Here is a 25696-nt window from a genome sequence, read left to right on the forward strand (position 1 = left end):
ACGCTGCACGTCAAGATGAAGCCAGCAGGGCCGGGCCACATCCTGGGAAAGCATCTGGTCATGACGCAGTTGCTGTCCTTTGTCCTGAATCATCTAGAGTTGTGGCCCCAAAGCCTAGGTGACAGATGATCATCTCCCATATCCCCACACCGGGGAAAAGAGGGATGGAAGAGATCTGCAGTTCATCTTTGGCTTCAGGTTGGACCAGGACGTGTGGCTATGACTGATTGTAAGGAATAGCACATGGGGAGGTCTAACCGTGGCTGTCCAAGTCCTGGAAGCCATTAAGTTCTCTTACTCTAAGCACGCAGCCTGCAGTGTGTTATTCCACATAAAGAAATAGAGATTTGGGGCCAAATTCAGCCCTGATCTAGCTCCACCAAGAGTCGATAGGAGTTTTACCAGCTTACTCCAGGGCTGAATTGGCCCATTGGTTATTTATCTACATAAGATCAGATGAGAACATAAGAACGGCCATACTGGATCAGACCAATGGTCCATCTAGCCCAGTATCCTGTCTTCCGACAGTGGCCAATCTCAGATGCTTGAGAGGGAATGAACAGAACAGGGCAATTATCATGTGATCCATCCCCTCTCATCTAGTCCCAACATCTGGCACGAGGCACTCAAACTAACAGGACCCAGATTTGAAAGTAGGAGGCCTGGTTGCAGTGTTCTTGGCAGAGGGTCCACCTCTAGATCTCACTCTGATTCAGCGCTTTAAAAGTATCCACATGCTCTGCAATTCACTTGACCTGCTGATCTGATGAAGCCAGAGTTGCAAAGCTCCTCTATTTGCTCCATGTTGGGTGAAGGGGGCTCCCATTCCTCAGATAGAGGATTGCATTGTGATTTGTCAACACACACACACACACACACTTGGTACCTTGAAACACAGACAGAACCGAGCACAGAAATATGTGCTGAAAGCCCTCACCCACCCGGCTAGCGGGGACATTCCACAGAAACTACCTGGGGTAATCTTGATAATCCACCAGAGATGCCCCAGAATGCATCATTCTGGGATATGACAGACACAGCAAAAGCATCAGCAGTAACAGTGAACCAACCCATGGGGTCTCAGGTGAATCAAGGATTTTCATATCTGCCCCCAGAGAGCTCTATCTGGAGGGCCTAATTTTCACTTCTCTCCCTCTAGGGTGTTATTCATGGATTTAATGAATGAACACTTGGGAGCATGTGTGGACAAGGGCAGGCAGGGGTCGTGAAAGGAGAGGGAGAGAAAGGCCTTCCAGCCACTGTATCTGTATAAAGTAGTTCCACATGCAAGCGAACCAGGGCTTGCCTCACTGCTGAGTGTTATGCAGTGTGGTTTCGGCAGCCATTCCACCTCGACAAAGCTGTTATTTATTTACTTAAAGACTTGCATTCCATGGAAAAAGATGCCCCAAGATAGCTCTGTGTTTCTAAAATTAAACCCAGCTGGCTGGAATGGGGAGGGAGCAAGTCAGAGTGCCCCATTCAGCGAGCAGGGAAGCAGGCTCACAGTATTGTTGCTGCCGCCACCTCCTCTGAAATATTTTTCCTCCTCAGAAATTCGTTTGCGAGCCCAAATGAAAAGCCCTCTGTGCCCTCTAATGCTGAGACATATTAGAAAGACAGCTCTTTTGAAAGCTGGGCTTTGGTTAGTAGCATCCTCAAAAACAGAAACATCCCAACTTGCTGTAACGAAACCAACACAGGAGGAGCATATAAAGCAATTGCTTCTTTCTCAGTTGAGGGCTTTGTCCCCCGTGGATCTGTTACTTATGAATCACTGGATGACCCAGAGTTTTAGTGCAATCAGGAAAAATTGTATGTGCAATTCACCAGGACATGCCACATTTCTGACGTTGGTTTCCTAGCTAATCTAGCCAAAGCTTCTCTGTAGTTCCTATGTCCATAGTACAGGTTTCCTTAAAGCAGACTCCATCTAACTCTTGTTAGTTGCAAAATTTAATCTGCTAATCTACGTTACAAAGAGACTTTCAGGTTAATGGTTAAAAAAAAAAAAAAGAAACTAAATGTCCCTCCACTGTTACTAACACCACCTCAGATGAGTATTAGCAAAATAATTAGAAAATCTTTATTTACATTTAATCATTTATGCCATCTGTTTACTTTTGGCATTTTTCTGTTTAGCCAATGAGAATGAGCCAGTCTATTTTTCTCTTTTGTTTATCCTCAATTTCATTGTCTGGCATCATGCCCTCCCCCACTGCTGCAGTGTTTGGCTCAAGAACTTCATGGCCAACTGCAGACGAGGGGATTTCAAGTTTTAGACCAGGAACTGACCTGTGCAGGGATGAGGAAGGAATTTGATCGCCACTCCCCACACGCCCACGTCCTAGCACTGGACAATTGGGACCGTGCTGTATTTCCTCTGCCAAACACGAATACACAGAAGGGGGAAAACTTACTGCTAAAACTCCACAGCTTCTGTCATGAGTCTCCAGTGGCACTTACACAAGCCCTGGCACACTTCTGCATGACCTAGTGGGATCCTTACACTTCCAACTGTGTGTGCGCACGCTTGGGGTAGGGGGAACTGTACTTCCCACTACCGGTCACTAGAGGCTGCTGTAGTGCCTGTTCTCAATCCAGCGGCAAGGAGACCATGACAAGTAGGCCAGAGATAGTGAGTGGTTGGGAGGGCCGGGGAGAAGGCGAGGTGAGCTGAGAGATTGAGAAGTGGGGAGCAGAGAACAGCGGGAAGAGAATAAGGCAGAGTCTAAAAAGGAACCAACTGGCCGGGGGCAGAGGAAGTACTCAAAAGATAGGACATACCACCAGGCAACGCTTGCTGTGCAACCTTCATTTGGTCCCTTTGTGCATACGCGTTATGAGGCGCCATTAACTATTTGAGCACATGCTATTTTTGCCTGTCAGCCTCATTAAGTGCACAGGCTGGACTTGCTCGGGGAGTGAATCGGGGCTGTGGAGTAGAGGGGACGTGCGGGTATCCCCAGCCTCATTGGTTGTAGATGCTGCAAGATGTGTATTGACTGAGCCGGGAAGAGGCAGGAGAGCCTCGTGGTTCAGACACTGGCCTGAGACCCAGCAGTTCTGCCCTGCCACAGAGTTCCTTACACGTCACTTAAATCTGCATTTTCGAAGGCGGCTACTCACTGAGTGTTCCTCATTCTCCTGGGTGCTCGGCCTTCGACAGCCAGGGTGTGATTTCCAGAAGTTCGGAGTGCTCCCAATGGCCACGAAAGGGGCTCAACACCTTGGACAAATCAAGCCCTGAGCAGGGTATATCGGGCACCCAAATACTGAGGACAAATGATTGCAAATTTGAGTCTACGTTTCTGTGCCTCGATTCCCCATCTGTTCAATGGGGATAATACCTCGGGGCATTGTGAAGATTAGTCCATTATTGTGTGTGAGGTACATAGATACTATGGCCATGTGTGCCCTACAGAGCTTAAATAACGTTTGTGAAGCACTTTGAAAGGCTGATGGGAGATGCTATAGAAAGGCAGAGGATGGTACTAAGGGAATCCCTGCGTTCCATTCCCCATATGGACATCTCAGAAAGGGCTCTGCCCTTTGTATGGACCTGAGATGCTTGTTCATTGGTCCATTCAGCCATAATTATAGTGATTTCTGTCCGAAAGAGAGCTGGGTCTGAGCTACACAGGATTGAGCTGGGTCAAATCTCCTGCTGCTTAAGATTGTTTGGACCTAGGGCTTTGGGGGTGGGTTAAAAAGTAAAGGGTAAAGCTGCTTTAATGTCAGACCCAATCCCTGTCCTTCTCCCCACCCCCACCCCACGGCAAGCTTGGGCTGTGCTGGGCAGGCACCCCTGACCTTGGCTGGGAGGGGATTAATGGGGAGCTGGCAATTGCTTCACAAAGAAGGAATCTTGTTTAGGAGAGAGGCTAAGATTGCAGGTTTGGAGTTTCTCTTTTTGACCCCACTGCAAGGTTGGGACATGCCTACTGGTGCCTCCCAGTGCTGAGACTCAGATGCTGGAACGGAGCAAGCGCCCCAGGACCACGGCCGCAATCAGCTGTGGTTGTAACTTCGTATCAGCACAGTTGGAGAGTGGCTTTTGTGATGAAACGCTACATAGTCCCTTTGGTTCCAGAGGCAGCTTTGACTCTCCAAGCTGGGGGGTAGGGAGGGGGTGCAGGCAGGAATCACAAGGGCCCAGGAGATCTTCATCGATTCGAAAGGAACTGGGGAGCTAAGAAGGGAGGCGATCACCATTCCAAGAGGATGGGAGTGTTCCTTGTGTGCACTGCCAGAATTCTACCACGACGTGACACCCACTGAGCTGGGAGGCAGATTGGGCCACACTCCAAGTGCAGTTACAGCAGAGTAATGGAAACATAAGACTTGCCAAACCCCAACAGACAAGTGGTCATCTAGTCCAGTAGCCTGTCTTTAGCAGTGGCTAGTACTGGAGGCTTGAGAGGAATGAACCGAATAACCTGCCCTTGGGGACAGTGTGTGCCTAACTCCCATAGTCACGACAGAGTCACTCTATTGATGTACACAAGAGTAACTGACATCACTGAATGCGCACTATTTTCCCAGGAAAGTTTAGCTCATGTATGGCACTGGGGTTTCAGTAGGGTCCCATTTTCATCCCTCACAATGAGAACATGACTGGTCCCAGGCTAGGGCTGCTCCTCGGGTCTGTTTGAAGCTGACGTGACCTATCACTACGTGGGTGTTGCTTTTACAGCCTGTGTCACAGCCAGAGGTCATCCCCCATCCTCTGGCTGATCATGCTGCTAGGCAAGCTGCCAAGAGGTGGATCAGGACTGCTGAGAGATGCCAGGTGGATGTTGACCCCTTGTCCCAAGGCTACATAATGACAAAGAAGTGCCCAAAAGTATGAGCACGGCTGTGGGAATGAGATGGGAACAGTAGTACCCCAGGAAACAGCTGGAGTGCCAGATGACACCCTTATCCCTATGACATCATTTCAAGGATTGGTGGGGAGCAGTAACTTTGCTATTCATAAGGAAAGTAAAATATGGGGCCTGTCCCTAGAAACCCAACATCTGCTGACTAGCCAGAGTTTGTGTCTAACAGATTGACAGCGGGTCACCCCTATCTAATGAAATCCCTGCTACCCAGACAAATCTGGTGTTGCCAAAGCTATTTGGACCACCTGAAACCCATTGTAAACCACACGCTTGTGTCTTTCTCAGCTTTATAGGGACACGGATCAGGATTGTGGACAGAGCACAACCCTCTTCTATGCACATCCACAGAGTTATGGGCTTTAGCGTAGTGTAAGTAATTCACTGCCTGTATCCATATATATGCCGGTGATCCCCAAGACAACTCTATGTGCACCTTCCCAGGCTGATGCTTTCACTGACATAATCCCTGAAAACCTGGCAGGGATAAGACAATGCATAGGATTTGCCTATTAAGACAGATCAATGCACCACCTACTCCTGTGTGACCCCTGCTCAATGCCACACAGGAAAGCATAAGTCCTTCATATATCATGCACCTGGATGATAATATGCTGTGAAGTAGATTTCTTCCTGGCCCTAGCTTGTTTATCTGATTTTTCCCCCTAGCTAGTATACTTAGAGATGCTATTTTATTCATATGAATAGCAAATCCTTTATGGCAATTGCTTATTATTTGCCTCAGTAATATCCTGCAGCAGTGAGTCGCACAGCTGAAAACCATGGCATTTCCTTGTATTCATTTTAAAATTAGTCACTATTTATTTTTAGTTTCAGCACAAGGGTCCAATTCTCCATGTCTCTGTAGGCCCATGCAGGCTCAGGGCCTTCACAGACACTCAAGGAAAGGGATCCATCAGCATTCCATGGATCAGACTCCAGTTCTCCCAAGAAAGCCTGTGCATTGTTAATTTCGCCTTCAGGGGGCATAGCTAGATGTCACAGCTATTAGAAAAAATCAGAACCAGCTTTGATCCCACCCTCCCTCACTAGGATTCTTCCATCAGTAATACCTGAAAAAGTAACAGCTGCTTCACACTTGGAGACACTGACTTCTGCTAAATGCATTTGATGCTGCAGCGTTACTCAGGCTGCAGTTTTCACCCAGTGTCCTCAAGGTACTACTTGTTTCACATTGAATTTGCTGCAGCAGCGCTAAAGGAGATAGCAACAGCCCCTTGGGAGCTACCCCTCTTTCTGGTTAGTATGAAGATTAGCCACACACAAAGGAGAAGAGGAGAGGAGAAATTGCTTGATAGGGGGCTTTAGGCACTAACACAACACAGCTGTTCAATAATAGCAGCAATCCATAGATTGAATTGTAATTAACAGGCTAGTATGGTGAGGCATGTGAACAAGAGTGCCCTCTGCTGGATGAAATTGGACCAGCTCAAGCATTGCTGAGTATCTCACCTTATTCTAGCTACAGGTCTACAGAGAGCATGGAAATTGTAATGCTACAAATGACTGTGGTAGCGGAGGCCTGTAGGGCAGGAGTGAAAGGGGAGCGACTGTGCTCCCTTGGATACACCGGGAGGACAGTGTCAGCAGCTGGTTTGCAGCCCCACTTCCTTACCCCACAAGGTGAGATGTGGTTGGAAAACCCAGACGACTCACATCTTTGCTGTCACCTGCAGCCTTTTCATGCTCTCCTCTTTCTGCAGCTGCGGCTGTAAGTGATCCCAGTAGCATGGGAACCTCAGTGCACAAGTCAAGCCCCCATTGGCCCCCTACCAGTGTCATCTCCCAGCAAGGGGTCCTCCAGTCCCTCAGCTCCGGGCAGGAGATGCAGTAAGTGAGCTGGAACTCATTGTCTTCATGTTATGTTGCACCCTTTGATCGTGGCTGGAAAGGGCTTTTGGAGCTGGTCTTTTGGAGCTAAGCTTTCCCCTCATTAATTAAACACATGGGGAAAATCGGCCCTGGGAGAGAAGCACAAATATTTATCCTTACCACAGCAAGACTAGCCCTTTTGGAGGGCCCTGCTTGATGTTTCCTTTCAAAGAGGCTTAGGAATGGGGCTGAGCCAGTGTCGACAAAGCTGGCGGTGTCATGGCTGGATTATTTATGATGCTTGAATTTCAATTCCACACAACACCCAGAACACACGACCCCCTGGGCAGAAACCTGGCCTGAAATGGGCAGGAAGGGGGGGGGAGAAAAAGAGAGCTGGGGGTTAAGCCCAGATCTTGCTATTACATGGGAGGTCTCCTAAGGCAAACACTAGGAGACAGTGACTTCAGTAATGCTGGCTCTCAAACAGGGGCATGGCCTGTCTCCTTCCTGTATCCATGTCCAGCCACGGGCCCTGAACACAGGGGCAGCAGGAGATGGGATCCTCCCCCATCCCCACCCAAGAGTTGTATAATCAAGCCCAAAGGCTGACTAGTGGCCTTATTCAAGGCATGTGGGCCAGTGAGACAGTGCTTAAATTCTTCCCTGTTAAAAGGCCGAGCTCCCCTCACAGGCCACATTCCAGGGCAGCAGTATGAAGGGTTGCTGCCTGTTCTGTGCATATAGGGACATGGCGGATTAAACGCTTAAACCAGAGAGGGCTTCAGCCTGTAGGGGAGGGGTTCTCAACCTTTTCCTTTCTGAGCTCCCCCACAACCTACTACAAACACTCCAGGGCCCGGCAAGGGGAATGATCAGGGCTCCGGACCAGGGGAAGGGGGCCCCCACAGGCATAGCTGTTGTGGGACAAGGAGGGGCTAGCTCAGGGCTTTGTGCTGGTGGGAGAGGTAGCTCCGAGTGCAGGGAGGGGGGTAGTTAGGGGCTGTGTGCAGGCGGGGGGGGGGTAAACTTAGGGGGCAGGTAGAGGGTCAGTAGGGGCTGTGTGTGGGCTGGGGGTAGCTCAGGATGCAGGGAGGGGGGTAGCTAGGGTCTGTGTGCTGGGAGCCCCCCCCGCAGTCACTGTTCCCCAAAGGCTCTGATGGCCCCCAAGCCAGGTCCCCCCACCCCAGCAGCTCTTACTGGCTGCATGAGCTGTTAAAGAGGGCTGGGAACTGAGGAGAAACTGCAACCCCGGGCACCAGCAGGAGATGGGGTCCGGGGAACGCTGCAGCTGCCCGCTCCATGGCACCAACCAGAGCAGCAGCTGCCTCACACTGCAGTGTCTTACCCAGAGCCAGGCAGTTTGAGGGGGCAATACCCCCTGTGCCCTGCAATTCTGCCCATGGGCTCCCGGCTTGAGGCCAGCAGGAGATGCCGGGGCTCCATGGCCCTGCTTAAAAGGGCTCGTGGCCCCAGACCTCCAGTTGAGAACCGCTGCTCTAGGGCTTCCCATCTCCCTAAGGCAGCAGTTCTCAAACTTTTGTATGAGTGACCCCTTTCACACAGCAAGCCTCTGAGTGCGACCCCCCTTATAAATTAAAAACATTTTTAAAATATTTAACACTATTATAAATGCTGAAGGTGAAGCAGGGTTTGGGGGTGGAGGCTGAGAACCTACACCCCCCCCCCCCCCCCCCGCATGTAATAACCTCACACCCCCTGAGGGGTCACAACCCCCAGTTTGAGAACCCCTGCTCTAAGGTACCTATATGGCCCCCATGACAGTAGTATGAGTACCTCACATCTTTATACATTTATCCTCACAACACCCTCTGAGGCAGGGCTGTTATCCCCAATTTACAGACAGGTAACGGAGGCACAGAGATATTAGATGACTTTCCCAAGGTCTCACAGGCAGTCTGTGACAGAGTGGAAAAGAACCCAAGTTCCCCAAATTGGCACCTTAAGTAGTGAGCCATCCTTCCCCCCCCCCCCCCCCCCCCCAACATCCACCAGAGAAACGTTCTGCTCTTCTCTTGTAATGTTTAAGTTTTCAATGCCTGTGTCCTTTGTTGTGCTAGACAGACCTCTCCCAGCCAAGCTCCAGCCCAGATAGAACCCGTTTGGGATCCCCTGCACAGACCCAGTTAGTCAGTCTCCAACTCTGAGGCATCAGCTGTGATACTGAGTGACAAGTAGGCCTTTTCTAGAGCTGCCTGGTGGAAACTGTTAGCTCCTGATTGCTCCTGGCCTGGAGCCCTGGGTCATTATCCTAACTGCTTCCACCAGTGTGGGTGCAGAGCTGCAGGAGACAATAGCAGGGAGTTAACGCTGGGCCTACCAGATCCAACAGTCCATGTGTTGCTTGACATGCCCTGGGACCTCACCTGAAGTTTCCTGTTGGAACGTATTGTGTTATGATGTTATGGAACCGGAGCCAAACACAAGCAGCTAGGGGGCCTACCATGTAGTCCAGAGCAGTTTAAAGATGAGCTTAGCCAACAAGCCGTTCCTCCTCCCAGAGCAAGGGAGGTTTATGTGCAGACAAATGACAGCTGTGTGCATTTCATTGGGAGAAATCATTTAATGCAATTTTTGATGCAAATTAGATGCCCCCCTCAAGCTCCAGAGAGGCTCTGTGTTGCAGGGTGAGAGAACCCTAGCCTCTGGCTATAAGCAACAGCCTCATAATTTTCCATTTCTGCATCTTCCAACCTATTCCCCCTTTCACTCCCTTTCCTCCTTGAAGTGCGGACCATTCAGCTTGTCTCTATCTCTGCCCTCCTGCTGCTGCGCCACTCTCCCTCCTCCCCCTCCTCTGTGCCTCTTGCCCTCACAGTCTTCCCCACCCCCATCCTGAAAAGCTTCCTCCCCCTTGGTGAGGACCCTTTCCTTTCAGCTGGGGTCACTCCCTTGCCCTTGTCATCACCATCAAGATGATGCTTAGCTAAGCAAGCGATCCTGTGACCTGGATCATAAGGCTTGTACTCCCTTCCCCTTCCTCTGACTGTTGCCCTGACTGTGACCTCACAGCTTGGGAGCTCTCTGAGGCAGGATTAGCTTTGGGCATGGGGATTAGAGGGAAGAGCACTCTTTAGGGACTCTGCCCATAATCTCTTTGGCCCAGCCCCACAAAGGGATTTAGGCACCTAATGCCAGTTTTTAAGCTCTACTGTGATCCACCAAACTCCCTCTAGGCACCTAAACTCACCTGCCACCTACATTTTCAGGGTAAAAGTTCTCAGTGCACCGAGGGGCTGCCTGGGCGCATGTGCCCTGGTGCCTTTCTTTAGGTGCCCAGCCACCTAGCTGCAGCCTAAGCCCCGAGGCAGTACCCAAAGGGGGGCAGGGGGAAGAGAAAAAGGAGAAGCGCCTGTCTCACATGTGGGGCCCAATCCAGGGGGGATGCTCATACCACGTCCAACAGATCAGACCCCATTCAAAATCTAGCAGCAGCACCGCCGCTCACCTCATAACTTTGAGCCCTGTGGTTAGGCTATTTGCATTGGAGCCCCCCGTCCAATTCCCCCTCTCTAGGCCACAGGGAGGGAAAGGGTTTGAACAGTGGTCCCCCACCTCTCAGGCAAGTGTTTGAACCACTGAGCTATGGGATATTCTGAAGGGGGGGGGTGTCTCCCTCAGTCTCTCCTGTTGAAGCTGTTCCCCTGCGGATAACTAATGAAGAGGCCTTGGGCAAGAGAGAGAATAGCTCTGTAGTCCTGTGGAGGAGGGAGATCCCGGGTCTGGTTCTCCTGCTCCAATTATTAGTTAGCCAAAGTGGAACAGCTTAAACCGGATAGACTGAGGGAGCCTCACATCAGAGTATCCCATAGTTCAGGGGTTCGAGCACTCTCCTGAGAGGTGGGAAACTCCTGTTCAAATCCTTTCTCCCTGTGAGAAGAGAAGGGAATGGAAACTGGGTCTCTCCCATCCCAGGAACAAGCTCTAAGCACTGGCCAATAATTATAAGGTGGGCAGTGACACCACCTCTTCCTCCAGCTGTTTTGAGTGGAGGTAGGCAGAGGCCTAATTCACTCTTATAAGAAACAACTGAGGGGCGGGGCTTAGGATACACCCCTCTCATTGGCATCTCCCACTGGCTAGCTTAAGGCAGCTCCTTACCTTGTGTGCTGGCTTTTGGAGATATTAGTCTTAGGCCATGTCTACACTACAAAATGATATTGACTTAACTTATGTTGGCATACAGTCACTGCAGTTATTAAATTACTTGTGTGCGCGCACACTCGGCTCCTGGTGTTAGCGGTGTGCATCCTCGCCAGGAGCTCTTATATCGATTGTATTGTCAGGGTGGGGCATTGTGGGACGGCTCCTGGAGGCCAGTAACAGTCGACGTAAGCAACGCTGTCTACATTGACACGCGTCGACCTAACCACATCGACTATAACTCTACACCACTCGGGGAAGCGGTGTTACTAAATCGGTGTAGAGGGGCACTTACGTTGGTGGGAGCCAAATTGAAGTGAAGACACTTCCACACCTAGGTCAACACAAGGCAGCTTATGTTGTTCTAACCCTGTAGTGTAGGCCCGGACATCTATTTCTCTCTATTCATTGTAGAGGGTTGGTGCCTAACTCAGCTTTTGTGGCACCCAGTGTTGTTCCATTGATTTTCTAGGTGCTGCAAAGTGAAGTGTTGCAATATTCAGCCTTGCAACACCTTTGTGGATCTGGGCCTTTAACTCTCTGCCCTCTCATGTACAGAATGGAACATGATAGGTCTTTGAAAGGGCTACCAACAAAACAATCCTCCAAAGAGGAGACTGGATTGGGCTGGGCTGGTGGCTGGTACTCTGCAATGCTATGTGGGAAGCGTAAGTTCTAGTCCTGGTTTGTTGCTTGCTCCCAGCACTGAGATCCCTGCAGTGGAGGGTAACAGAAAACAAGGCTGTACCGTCTCAACAGTGGGCAGTGGACACCTTGTGTAACCATTGGGCTCCAAAGAGAGTGTTCTTAGTCATGTATTCTTGCCCAAAGAAAGGTCATAGAAAGATAGTGCCTTACATGGAAGGGCCCAAAACTGGGATTCTTCCTTAGAACATCCTCCCCACCCCACACACACCTATCAATCAAATGTGCCCAGCTGACATCCAATAAAGCACATGGAAAATTCAACCATAAAATAATTCACTGCAACAAAGTGGGGGCAATATATCTTTAATTTTTTTTTTTTTAAGTATTACAGTATATTCTTATAAAAAGGTGCAGATAAAAAGGACACTACAGGTTTTTTACATTTAATTCATTTATAGTCTTAAACTGACCAAGAAATGAGGATACACTAAGGCATTACAGCAGCACCGGACCTCTCCCCAGCTCCTGCGGGCAGCACTGTGCCTTCTAATTTAGCATGTGGGGGAATCCAAAAGTGGCCAGCAAGTTTCAAGCTAAACCTAATGCAAGGAAGTGAGAAGGCTGGCTGAGATGAGGTCCTAGCAGGAGCAAGCACTGATCTGAAACATCTGATGTTTCCTTTCAGCACGGTGACATTTTTTTTAGGAAGCCTTTCCAGATGGCGGTTAGAAGGGTGGACGATAACTGGGCACAGAGGGCTTGCCGCTGGTGATAAGCCCGCCTAACAATGTACTGTATGGAATTTGTGGAACATGCTGTAGGCAACACAAAAACAAACTAATGGAGTCAGATGCTGCTCCCAGTTATACTGGTGTAAATCCAGGGCAGACTGACCTGACCACACCGGAGCTGATCTGGATTTATACTGCTAACAGAAGAATCTGGCCTTAAAAGATCTATAGAGTGTTCCTCCAAGAATGAGAACAACATGGTGAAGGGCTTTATGACTCTCTGAAGTATCTTAAAGACACCACCATTAGAGAACCCATAGCCCCCATTCTGCGCTGGCAAACACATGTAGCCCTATGAGTTCACAGGTGCTATGTAAAGCAAAATTTGGACAGCTTTGTTTTTGCCATAAATCCCATAAGGATTAAGTAGCCTTAATCAAACTGCCCATTGGGATCAGTAGTTGAGTGGAGCCAATCCATGGGAGATATATGTGCAGGATTTAAACTTACATTAAAAAACAAACAAAAAAATCTAACCCTTACAGTTGTAAAGAAAATCTTCCCAAATTGTAAAAAAAAATGTGCTGTCTCCAAGAGACTGCAGCCAGAAAGGAGTGATAGCTCAGAGTGGTGAGGACTGTCTCAGTTTGTCCCAGCAACTTGGTAACTCTGAAGCCTAATGATGAGAATTTAAAGGACAACATTGTTCTGTGTTAAGCACTTTTGTAGAAACATCCTGCTCCACTGGGATGATGGGCAGAACTGGGGATTGTGGGTGGAGTTTGAGGAGAGTGCTAATACCTTTTAGCCCACTGATCGGGATTGGGATAAAATAAAATCACAATGTGCATGAAAGTAACAGATCTGTAATCGGTCTAAAAGAAAAAGCTCTTCTGGGTTTGACATCATAGGGGCCAGCTCACTGCTTTCAGGGAGGCATGGGCCAATGGGGATACAAAACCCCAGGGAATGCTCCCTTTCTCCTTCCTTCCCCCACCCAACTGATGACATGCAGCCCAGCCCAGAATTGCCCAGCAGACCGGCTAGCTGGTGTAATGCCCTGGCACAGTCTCAATAGTCTTTGCTGTAGTGCGGTGCATACATGCAAACATAGCAAACTAAAATAAGGCAAAATAAATAGAGGTGTCAGATTTACAGCTTCCCCCTAGAGCTTCCTAAAAACCTTAATTCTTTTTAAAAACATTTAACCAAAATAAAAAAAAATTACCCAGAAACAAAACTGCATACATCATGTACATCATGAACTGTACAACCCGTCTCCATTCCCCTCAAAGACACTTCGGACACACGCCTCCCCCTCCACAACCCAGCTCAGAGTGCGAGCGCGTCTGAAGAGAGGAAACATTCCTCCAAAGAGGCTGACCGTCACAGAAATGCCCACCCCATATCTTTCCCACAAGGCCCCTCACAACCTTTCTCGCTTCCTCAGACACCCCGAGCACATTACAGAAATGCTTCTGAAGAACCCCCAAGCCATCTTCCCCTTGGGAAGTCTCTAGCCACTAAGCACTAGTCCTGCTGCTGCCGCTGGGGCGGGTGGGGAGTGGATTTGGTGCCTGGATCTTCAGTCAGCTGCAGAACGTGGACTGGCCTTTCTGCTCCCATGTTGTGGAGCTGCTTTGATGTCATTTGTCCTGGTCTCTGGAAATGTGACTGATTCAGCAGTGTGACCCAGACCAGAGACAGCCAGGGAGGGACTTGACTAAGCACTTGTGCTAATAACTTTTCTGTGGTCACCTGGGGCAACCCTCTAACAATAATGGGCTTGCACGGGGGCAATTAAGGGTGGACTTGGACCCTGGGGGCCAGATTTAAGGAGATAGAAAATACACTCTTCTGTAGCAGAGAGACTCCAGGGGAGGGACTTGGCTCAAGGGGGGACAGGCAACGTTACCCTCAGTTGGGCTAAAAACTCTGCCACGGATCCAGAGGAGCTGTGCAAAGTGGGAAGAGCTCAGGAGGGTGTTCAATTGGCACACACCTCTGTCTGTTCAGCCTATCCACTTTTGGGGCCGGGCTGGCCCCTTACAGCTGCCCCATTGCAGAAGAAGTTGAAGCTACGTTACGCCACTGTAACCTGGTTCCCTGGCGGGGGGACCTCTCACTGCCTGAGACCTCTGCCAAGGTTTGCACCAGTGTGACTCTGGAATTAACCAAATCCCAGCTCTACTGGCAGTTACCCCAGATAGGTTCTCCTGCAAGCTCATCCTCTTCACCTTGCACGTGCTCTGGCCTTCCTGATCTGTTTCCCATTGCCTTTCCTTCCCTGGGATTTGCTGCTGCATAGTGGGCCCATTGTCAGCATCCCTCTAGGGCTGGCAGGAAGGTCTTTGGGAAAGTGGCTGAATCCTTCTTGCTGGCGTAGGGTTTAAGTACTCTGAAAGAGCTGCTGGGAAGGCTTCAGGAGGTGCCTCAGTTAAGCTAAGAAAGAGGCGGTACTTAAAGCTGCCCTCCTGTGGGCTGCTGCTTTCTGCCTGCCAACATGCTACTCCGGGGCTGTGTGTGAGCAGCTCTTGTAGGAGGCTGAATGGAATGGTAGGAGACAGGAAGGACCGTAGCCACGCCGGTGCTGTTCCCCATTTTCCTTCCATGCACAATGAGCCCAAAGGGCCAGCTGCACGCTACAAACGTTCCTACCCAGAAGGATCATGGAGGTATCAGAGTGGGGTGGAGCAAGGCCTGGACAGCAGTGAGGCACTTGGGGGTTACCAAGGCAATGGCCGAGAAGATTTTGGCTCTAGCAGCAAGTCCGGGAGCTGTGAGATCAAGGGCAGGTCCACAGATGTGCAGGACTCTCTGTGATTGCAGCTGATCCCCTTAAGGTAAACATGCTATTGGGTTCCCACAAGGGAAAAACTGAGGCTGCACCTACTCTGACTGTTTCAGGGAAGCTCTTCCACAGCTGTAGCTTGGTGCAGCTCCACTGGTGCTTGCAATGATAGGAGTGCTAGTGTAGACTGGCAGGGCTGAGCTAGGACCAGAGCAGGTGGAGATGGGACAGCTCCTGGGATGCTGCAGGGCTGGGTTGAGCCAAGATGCAGAGGAGCACAGGGGGTGGTGGAAAAGCAGCAGAGCCCCTATGACATTGCAGGGCAAGTCTCAAATCGGGGAGAAGATCCCAGGGACTGGGGAAGATGGGAAATTGGGAGAGCACTGCAGACTGATCCCCTTCATTTAACTGTTCTCTCTCTCCCCCCCTTCAATTCCAACACTCGTATCCTCTTGTTCAGGGGAAATGGACATTTTATTTCAAATCTTGGGGAACGCTGGCTCCTAGACTCAGCCAAGGGAAAAAACAACCACCAACCAAAAACCCAGAAGGGAGCTCCTACGGTTTCTTACGGTCTCACAGCGAGCACCAGTCACTGTGTCAGCGATTACAGCCTGTATCCTGTGCATTGTGGGGCTCTGCTAATACAAACTCATTCACTTGAGAACAAAGACTAGGCAGGGCAGCACAACCTCCATTTTCCTTCCTCAGCCAGTTAGCGGCTCTCCAGAGAGCTGTGTTTAAATGGCACAAGGGAGTTGCACTAAGTCACAGCACCCCTAGGTCTAAAATCAAGATGGAATGTGATCCCAGCATGAAGGTGGGTTCCAGGGCAGGGCCTACAGCTGCTCCTCCCTTCCCATGTGGCCAGCCGCTTCGCATACCATGAAAACATGTTAACAGGCCTTTCTCCCTGTTGCCACCTGTCAGTGGTAGGAAACGCTGCCAACCTTCATGACTCAACGCAAGTGTGTCCAAGCCCTCACCAGGGGCCTCCTCCTCCCAAGAACATTTTGCTATGGGGCAGGTGATCAGAGAAGGGGAACGCGCTGAAGGCTCCTTACGATGGAGAAAGCAGCCTTGATCCAGCATCAGAGACTCGAGCAAAAAAGCATCAGAGACTCAAACACCTGATGCTGAGAAAATGGAGCTGGAGTAGATCTAGGTGGTGTGTATGGACTCCTGTAGGCTTTTCAGTCACAATAATCTAAATCCACAGTACAGCCCACAGCTGCCTGGTATGACCCTATGTGCTTTGTGCACCAGTTTGGGAGTTGGAAGATTTCACCAGCTCCCTTTGACTCTCTCGCACAGAGATCTCTGCAAATCTTGGGCTGGACTGTGCAATTCTGATGAATGGACAGTGGGCTTCTTTGTAACATAACCTCCCTCTCTCTGCCTTTGCTACATTCATGGCATTGCAAGGTGACTAGAGTGTCAGAAAGCCTAACGCAAGCCTGCTGGTGATAAGCACAGGGTGGGGAGATGCTAGCTCATAAATTCAAGGCTCTTCCCCTGAGCAGAATTTTCTTTGATATCTCAACCCCTGTTGAATTTTCCTTATAAAATGGATTAGTCTTAGACTGGGGGCCAAGAGGGTACAACTCCAGTGAAACCATGGAGTCACACCTGCTTAACCAGGGCTGAAATCTGACCTTGGTACTAAACTGAATTAGTGAGTGAGCACTAAAACCAGGGAAGATAAACCAGGTTAAAAAATCCCAATATTTATAATCCTTAAAAATCTCAGACTTGGAATTTGGAGACTACCAAAAACTAAACTCAATGTATACCAATTTGGCATGTATCACGATCTCATATGGCTCTTACAGGGTGGGTTATATGGCATGCTTTAAAAAAATAGTGTTGGACTAGAGCACCAATCTAGTACGGGGGCAGCAAGGAGCTTGTGAATATAATTTACAAAAGACATTTTTTAAAAATCTATTTTGGAGTTTTTAAAAAATTGCTTAAAAATGTGAGGTTTTTTTCTTAAACTTTCAAAACCCGGTATGAAAATACAAAATCTCTCTCCTAAAAGGTGCCTGTGTCTGCCACAATGGACATTTCTGTTAACTGCTAATCCCCGAGGGGGAAGGGAATAATACTGAAGGAGAATGCACGCAGCTCTTGTAAGATACCAGCTCTTCACCATGAGTATTCTGCAGAGGTGCAGTGGTCTGGAATGTCGTCAATAGGGAAATTCTAGGGTGGGAGACTCAAAATACAGTAAACAACATTACAGTTTTAAACTTTTTTTCTTATCTCCATAGTTTACATAATTATTTAATCTTCCAAGAGTTCAGAGAACCTCCACAGTGTGTTTCCCCGATGTTGTCTGAATATAATACTGATCAGGCAGTGTGCCTGGGGCACGGAGTTTTGTCCTGCAGACTCAATGCCGAGCCTGAGATTAAGTGACATTTGGAGCAAAATAAAGCCAAGTAATTAAAGTGACAAACTGAGCTGTTTCTGACTTCCTCCAGATTCTGCGAGATTTCCTGCTGTTTGTTTTTTAATACATATTTTGCAGAGGATGGGTCTCTTTCTCTCATCCAGTATCACATCCAGACACTCCTTTCTTTCTCCTCCTTTTTCTCTCCGTGGGAAGATAACCAAAAAGCTCACTTAAGGAAGACAAGACAAAAGAAACCGTGACAACCTGCATAAGCTAGTCTCATGGCTAGAGTCGTGAAGGTGAACAGAAATAGCAACAAAATAGTCAGTGTCTTTCTTGTTGGCTTGTTTGTTTTTGGCTGTGTGCTTTACATTTTTATTTTTTTAATAAAAAAATTCCTATTAATTAACACAAATTTTCAAAGCCCTCGACCCATTCAGATTGGTGTCCTCCTGATTAATTCCTGTCTTGTTTATGGCACCTTCATTGCAAGCAACACCTTCCAAGTGGCAAAGACCCTGGGTAACATGGCTGTCCTTTGACATCTTCACATATTATGATGTTTTATGGTTCCCGCAGGGGTTTGCTGAGAAGGCCAACTTCCTAGATGCAAGCTCTAGTTTGTTCCAATAAAGTTGTAGCTGGCAACAAATGGAAAAAAATATCCCATTTCCACTGTCAGTGACCCCGTTTGACTGTCTTTATTTAGGACCTTGTGATGATCCCATACAGTTCCCAATTTCCATTGGGTTGCGCTAACAAAATGATGCAAAAGCAGTATGAAATTATCAGCCCTGGGTGGCTATTACCCTCCTACCCTTGGGCAATGGCAGTAGGCTCTAAGAGCATCTGGATCTGGCCCCGATCAGCTGTGGGTTCATTTTCTAGACTCCAACGCAGAGCACCCATTCTAGAACATGTATTTCACTCTCTCCCAACTTTTCAGGTTCTAGAACATCCCTAGAAGCTTCAACAGGTTCCAGAAAACGGCTTTAACAAAAAAAAAATCAAAAAAGTTTTGTAAATGTTTTTATCAATTCTGATTATTGGATTTCGAGCCAGGACTCCATCTCATTTCCAAACACCGTCCTTCCCCTCTGAGCGTCATTTGCTTTGGCTACTATAGGCCACAAAAAGCACAAATAAAAATACACAGTACATGAGATCAAAAGCATTTTTCAGGTTCTAGTCAATGACTCTTTGTAAATCCAGTTCTGGAAAGGAACTCCCTGGCAAACTCCCGAAGGCTGCTCCAGATCTCAAGAAAGCGTCAGGTGTGTTCAGAGCCAGCCTGAGACGTGATGGTCTTGCTTAGTCTCAACAGACAGAGAACACTACTTGTTTGTACTTTGGCACATAGCGAACGATCTTCCCCCAGCTGCCGAGTGGTCCACAAGGCCCAAGTGCTTCCTGTTGTCATCAATAGGCCTTTGCTGAGCTTGGAGGCAGGACTCCCAGAAGCAAATCGGCCAATGATCCGAATGGCCCAGTCACAAACCCTGCTGGCTCCACAGAGGCACTTTTACAGCCATTCCACATTAGGCGCATGGGGGAGGGGCGGGAGGGGAGGAAAGTTGGTCATGAAAAGGTAACGTCTCTAGCTATGGGCTGGGTGAGCTCTTGGGGGCAACCATCAGCCAATTGCTGTCACACACATTCATCTTTCTTGGTTTGTTCTTTGTCGTCATCTTCTTTGGGTTGGTTCTATTTCTTTTAACATCCCCTCCTTCCTTTTGTTGTTAATAATTTAGTTTGGTCACCGCCCGCTCCCGACTCGTCTCCAAGCCTTGGTTCCCTGAACGCTTACGGTTGCGCTTGAGCTTGGATAAGTCTTTGTCGAAGACCTCGCCCGACCTGAGGGCTGACACCAGGTCGTCGAACTCCCCACTCTCCTCGGAGATGCTGCCAGCCTTTGCTTTCTTTTGTCGCCTCTCTTTCTCCCTCTGCTCTTTCAGCTGTTGAGAAAGACACATGGATTTAGGCTTGGCTGGGGCTGGACAGAACATTGTATTATTAAGGGACGTTGTCAAGCAGGCACTAAGATACCACGGTGATTACCGTGATGTGGAAAGCTAGATTACAGAGGGGGGCTCAGTTCTGAGCCCTGCTGCACATGGGGGAGAAAGGAAGCATAAGAAACCCCCTCAAACCCTATGCCTGAGCCTGTGTGGGGGATAGCAGCCATACTGGGCTGCTCCTCTATTCTCCTGTGCAGGTGGGTAAGGAGTGGGTGGAGTCTTGTCTACCCCTCCTTTCCCCCCAATGCACCAGCCCTGCATTGAACCCAGCATTAAAGGGGGAAGCAAGTAATTTGCAGATACTTCCCTCCTGGAGCAAGGGAGAAGCAGAGACCAAACTCAGAGTTACAATTTGGTTCATGTCTGCTCTTGGGGCAGTGGCAGCCACATGCTACACCTTATTCAGACTGGGTGGAAGGTTACAGTCCAGCCCATAGGTGAAAAGAGGAGAGAGTATAGAGAGATGTAGGTTAGGCCCCAAACTAAGCACAGAGTGTGCTGATAAACCCAAATAGGAATAGAAATGTGGTTATTCAATCAAACCATATGCATTGGGATGGAGTCAGTCTCTTACAGTGATGGGAACACAAAGGCAACAGAAAGAGATCCAGAAAGAGAAGCCAATTATAAACAAAGTGAAGTAGACCAGCCAAATTGAACTGTCCAACCTGAAGGAGATGCAGAAAGTCAACTAACAGCATCAGTGATGAAAAAGAACAGTAGATTTTTTTAATTTTTTTTTTAAGTTTACTAGCTGAGTTCTTCCCTGGGTGATGCCCTGCTTCCCTGGAGTGACACCAGCAAGGAGTCTGTCCATATGAGTTTGTCTCGCTAACGTCCATCTAAGCTCCCCAGCACTGGCTGGCTCCTTGGGTTAGGGCTGGTGATCTGTCCCACATGCACAGACCCAACCGCGATGCTCTCATTCTCTGTGTCAGCCCCTGGGATGCAGGAGGTGCATCTCCATATATAAACTAGAACTCTTCTCTAGGTCAGTGAAGGGGTCCTATTCACTAGCTCTTCCCTGAAGCATGGTGGCTGATGGGAGGCATTCAGGAAAGTGGGTTACAACAGGGAAAGATTTTCTGGAAAGAGGGATCCCATCAAGTTTGAATATGGGACACGGGGAAACATACCCCTCCTCCACCAACCTACACAGGAAATAAACCTAAATTGCAATGTGCAACATCCCCTGCTATTCCAGTTCTGACCACACACAGCTTTGTCAGTGCCCCACACCCTTGGCCTGCAGCACCCCCTGTTATCCCAGCCCTGGGCTCCCTACACACAGCTTTGCCTATGTCCCTCACCCCTGACCTGGAGTCTTCCCTCTCCCCCACCCCGCGCCATCCTAGCCCTTGGCTCCCCACACATAGCTCTGCCCACATGCCCCCTGCAGCCTTCCTGCTATCTCAGGCTGTTGAGGCATCTCAGCGCTGCTGACCTACAATACCCATACTTTTACAATGAACCACTTCACTTTTAAATACTAAGCACTAATAAATCGATGCCAAGTACTGGCATTTTAAAGCCCCTCGTACAGCAACTCCAAGGACGATGCTGAAGTCCTGGGATTTCTCCTTAATCCCCCCCTCCACCTCTGAACCAAGCCAAACAGAGTGGTTTAAAAATAAATAAATAAATAAAAATAATAATAATAAAAAAAAAAGCTCAAAGCAGCGATCCTCCTAAGCAAGCCCTGGGTTGCAGTAACTGCTGGAGTTAAAGTGCTGGCAGCACAAAAGGAGGTAGAGGAATGCTGAGCTGTTCTCAGGCCTCAGGAACGTGGGAGGTTAGTTCACCCCAACCCCCAGGGACTCACACATCGGAGTTCCAGCAGGAGAATCAATGATGCATGCACGTTCTCCCTGCCCTGTCAGGGCCGAAGGCAGCCTGAGTGACCATGGCATTGAGGGCAGCCGGGGGAAAGGCTGCTGGTATCTGCAAGGCAGGCGCCAGTGTGCTCCTGTGTCACAACACACTGTCCGGGGACAGACACAGAACAGATGATAATCCAGTCTGAACGGAAGCAGCCCAGTTGGCAGGACTGCGTGGGATCTGGTGCCAAGTGCTTCAAAACAGGAATATCAGTCTTAAGGAGGACGGTATGCCCCAGGTGTGCAGGGGAGGCAGCCCAATGGCCGGATGGCAACCTCCAGGTGTGGGGACCCCCAGATGTCAAGAAGGCAGCTTGGGGGCTGGAACAGCATGCCCTGGTTTGACAGGGCAGCACAACTTTTTCTGGGGAGAAGAGTGCAGAACAGATCCCTGGGGGCTGGAAGCCCCTCTTGTTGGCCCTGGGATTTCAAGGCAGCCACCAGATGTTTGCCCCTGATGACTGAGAACTCTGTGTCAATAACAAGGCCTGCAGCGGGAGGGAAAGCACACAGCCAAGGAGCACTTTGGCAGGAGAGGGAGTGGGAGGACAGGCAGCTGGGAGAGGAGATGAGAAATGAGGGACAGGTGGAGGAGAGCCAGGCTTGCGGGAACAAAGGAGACAGTGAGAGGTGGTGTCTGAAGCAGTGACAGGGATGGAACATGAGCAGGGGAATCGTCTCACTTGGCCCCTGTTCTCTTGAGAACAAGGAAAGAGGCATCCCCTCCCCCACGCCTCCTCCCCCGGGTTCTCACCATGGCCTCCATGCGTGCCCTGCGCTCCTCCTCCTCTTTCTTCTTCCTCATATTCTCCAGATCTTGCTTGGCCTCTGTGAACGACTGCAGGAAGGTGTCGAAGATGCCAAAAAATTCATCTGGCTGCATCTTGCCCTCATTCTCTCCAAAATGCTTCAGCGCCTTGGCGTACTGTCAGACAGGGAGAAGAACAGAACACGAGCATGGCAATTAGAGGGGCTGTTCAAGGGGGTCAAGGAGATAAAGCCTAGGGATGGCTTTGCACCACACTCAAGCCCCTTCAGGTTCTTTTGTGGCCAATGGGAAATCGCCTCCACAATCCCCTGCTAGCTAAGGAAAGGCCATTTGATCTCTCCCCTGAAGAAGATGCTCCCCTAACTAGCCAGTTGGCATTTGCAGGCAGATTTGGAGGGCACCAGTTAAACACCAATGTCAAAAAAAAAATGCCCAGTGCCTGAGGGCCACAGAGTCATTTCAGAGACCAGCTGTGCAGCCACACCTCAGCAACATCACTGTAACCAATGAGGGAATGAGTGCTAAACTGTGCCTGGTCGAATGAGCCTCCTCCCCCCATCTCTCCCCTCTGAGTCAATTGATAACATGGCTGGGGTTAAGGGACTCTTGCCGTAACATGACAGTGTCTTCCGTGTAATCCCTCACTGTGGAGACCACTGAGCAAACATAAAGGGAATTGCCTGGCAGAAACCAGGCTGCAAACAGACAGGGCAGGAGAGGAGGGTAAGGAAAGCAGCCAGCTTTCCCAGGCGGACTTAAAAGAGAGCGGAAACATCAGAAGTGGCCTTTATTTTACAAGGCGAATGCTGAGGCTATGGGAAGCATTTGGAAGCTGCCAACTGGCAGGACTACAGTAACAGGGCAGCCTTGATCTGGCTGTGGTGAAGTCACAGCAAAGTCTGGCTCTGGGTCATGAGCCCTGCAGCCCTGACACAGACACGCCATTAGTAGTACACGCACACATCATCATACTCATCCACTCGGACACAGCCATAAACTCGCACGCACCCACATGCCCTGCTGCCGATACTCGCACAGAGCCATATGCCCTCTCGACGATACTCTTGTTCCCAACACTGATCCACGCACACACTAGCACCCATAGGCACTCTCAGCCAACACATACATATCCACACACTCCCCCAGTGTAGATGTTCATACCCTCCCGACAGACACACCGCCGTCAAACCACACCATGACTCTTGCAGGCTATAGATTCACTGCGTTTGATCACTGCAAAGTGCTTCAGGTGCACATCCAATTAATACAAATGACAATGGTCCTGGTCCATGGGGTGACAATCCAGCTGCCCATTCCCCACTTGGGTGTTTTTATAGAACGTGAGAGAGACCAGGAGCTGTGCAGTTTGTATCCCAAACAGGAAATGAGCGAGAAACTCTGGGATCCTGCCTCAGAAGCCCCTGCAACTCTGATGGCTGCACTAGGACTGACAGATGAAGGAACAGTTTCTTTCTGGCACTGCCTGTGAAATTTTGCGATTCTCCCCATGCTCCCTCTCCTTTGCTCTTCCTGCCAGGCTCGTGCAAAGCAGTTTGCAGCGATAGGCTAGTTCTTGTAAACAGCTGCTTTTTGGCAAAAAACCCCAAACAACAGAGAAAGTCAGAGTAGCTGACATTAAACAAAATTTGCTGCAAGCAGCACAAGTTGCGAGCATGACAAGAGGCATAGCAGCAGTAGCCGAGAATCAGAGACTGTAGGGTACAAATGCAGGCTGGCAATGGATGCCTGTTGTGTTGAGTTTAACCCCCATCTCTGGACATATATATTTAGAAAATTATGGTAGAGAGTAAGCATTATATGTTTTGACTGCTGGGGACTCCAGCCCTTCCCCAGGGAGACATGCCAGAGGTTGTGGAGACAGCCCCTTTGGAACCTGAAAAAGAAGATCCCTTTGCTTAGTTCTCTCTTTTTACCATTAGAGGCCAATCAGCCAAGGGAGGCCAGGGGGAGGGGTGAAGAAAGAGGGGAGACCTCCATAGTGCACAGACACTGCCATCATGCACAGAACAAAGAGCCCAGAACATTCTACGACCACGGGGGACAGACCTAGTCAGGGATTCCTTTCCCATTTAACTCATTGCCATGGTTTGCAGAGAACTAAAAAGGCACAAATCAAGACCAGCAACATTCCTTCCCCACACAAAACATGCACAAAAATGGTCACTCTCTTGTTCTAGGCAATTTCCTGCCCTTTGAACTCCCACAAAATTTGCCAGAATGACTCTTATTTACTCAAAGGCGGGCCAGAATCCAAATCCTCAACTCTGTACAGTTTCTTACTAGTATCTAGATCACAAAGGATAAGAGGTTATTACTGCTGCCAGCAGGAAGAGTTGCTCTGTTAGATCAAGTGGCAGAAGCTTGCGCTTTTAGCACTGGAGATCCTGGGTTTAGTCCCTGGCAACACCACACAATGGGCAGTCATTACATCTAGCCATGGTCAGTGTTTGTCACAGGGGTTCTTGTAGGTAGGGATGGGAGCACCAGCGCAGAAATGGAATGAATCTTAACATTGCTCTGGATTATAGAACTTTGGGAAGCTGAGTGAGATGGTGCACAAATACTAAACTGGTTTAAACCAGTGGAGGGGCAATCCCACAGAGTACGTAAGTACTGCCTAGTCCCCCCTTTCCTGGGCCTCTTGAATCCTGCCTACATATAACATGTGCGTAGTTCCCAAGTGCCATTCTTAATTCCCTCAAAAGGGGGGAACCTGCATGCACACACTCTACACTCCTGGCTACCATTTGCCCAATGGCTATCATAGAATATCAAGGTTGGAAGGGATCTCAGGAGGTCATCTAGTCCAACCCCGTGCTCAAAGCAGGACCAATTCCCAGATAGATTTTTGCCCCAGATCCCCTCAAGGATTGAACTCACAACCCTGGGTTTAGCAGGCCAAATGCTCAAACCACTGAGCTATCCCTCCCCCCTGCACCAGCTACTCTTGCTTCATTAGCAGGGATGCTCTGGTCATTGCTCCTCCCACTAAATGGAGTCACAGAATTCCACTGTCTCCTTAAAGGCACAATACCCTCGTTAAAGAAAAATAACTATTGGAGAGTCTTATAAATATAACTGGTTCTAGATTTTGAAGTAACGTTGAGGAAGGACTGTCCTGGATACACTCTGACACCTCATGATGCCACATCCACTTACTGTAAAGCAATGAAATATGAAAGGTAGAAACATACCAAGCTACAATTATACGAAAGGTAACAAATGAACTATGAAACAAAATTATGGTTTATTTAATTAAATGTTTTCTCTCTGGCTCCCACTCAGAAAAAGTGGTAGGAGCAGAGGAATATGAACCAGAAGAATGGATTCTAGACCCAACTCTGCCACTGATATGACCTTCTGCTAGTCCAGCGGCAGTCATTAGGCGGACCGTGGGCCAAATCCAGACTGCAAGATGCTTTTGAACAGACCCCAAAAATCTTATTTACTTATTTTTTATTAAAAAAGAACAGGAGTACTTGTGGCACCTTAGAGACTAACAAATTTATTAGAGCATAAGCTTTCGTGGGCTACAACCCACTTCTTCGGATGCATATAGAGTGAAA

The 25696-nt window shown here is 49.0% G+C and overlaps 1 protein-coding gene across 1 annotated transcript in view; it reads right to left on the reverse strand.

The window, feature by feature from the left end:
• Nucleotides 1-19011: 19011 nt before the first annotated feature.
• The window catches only part of DAAM2 (dishevelled associated activator of morphogenesis 2), a 214619-nt gene continuing 207934 nt past the window's right edge, over nucleotides 19012-25696 (reverse strand). The window contains exons 25-26 of the mRNA XM_029911034.1: nucleotides 22095-22265; nucleotides 19012-19400 (exon numbers count right to left, since the gene is read on the reverse strand). Of these exons, the coding sequence (XP_029766894.1) occupies nucleotides 19185-19400; nucleotides 22095-22265 (387 nt within the window). The 3' untranslated portion in view covers nucleotides 19012-19184. The remainder of the gene's footprint in view (nucleotides 19401-22094; nucleotides 22266-25696) is intronic.

This window comes from Terrapene carolina, unplaced genomic scaffold (assembly GCF_002925995.2).
Source record: "Terrapene carolina triunguis isolate 2854851 unplaced genomic scaffold, T_m_triunguis-2.0 Scaffold85, whole genome shotgun sequence".
In the NCBI taxonomy this organism is placed as follows: domain Eukaryota; kingdom Metazoa; phylum Chordata; order Testudines; family Emydidae; genus Terrapene; species Terrapene triunguis.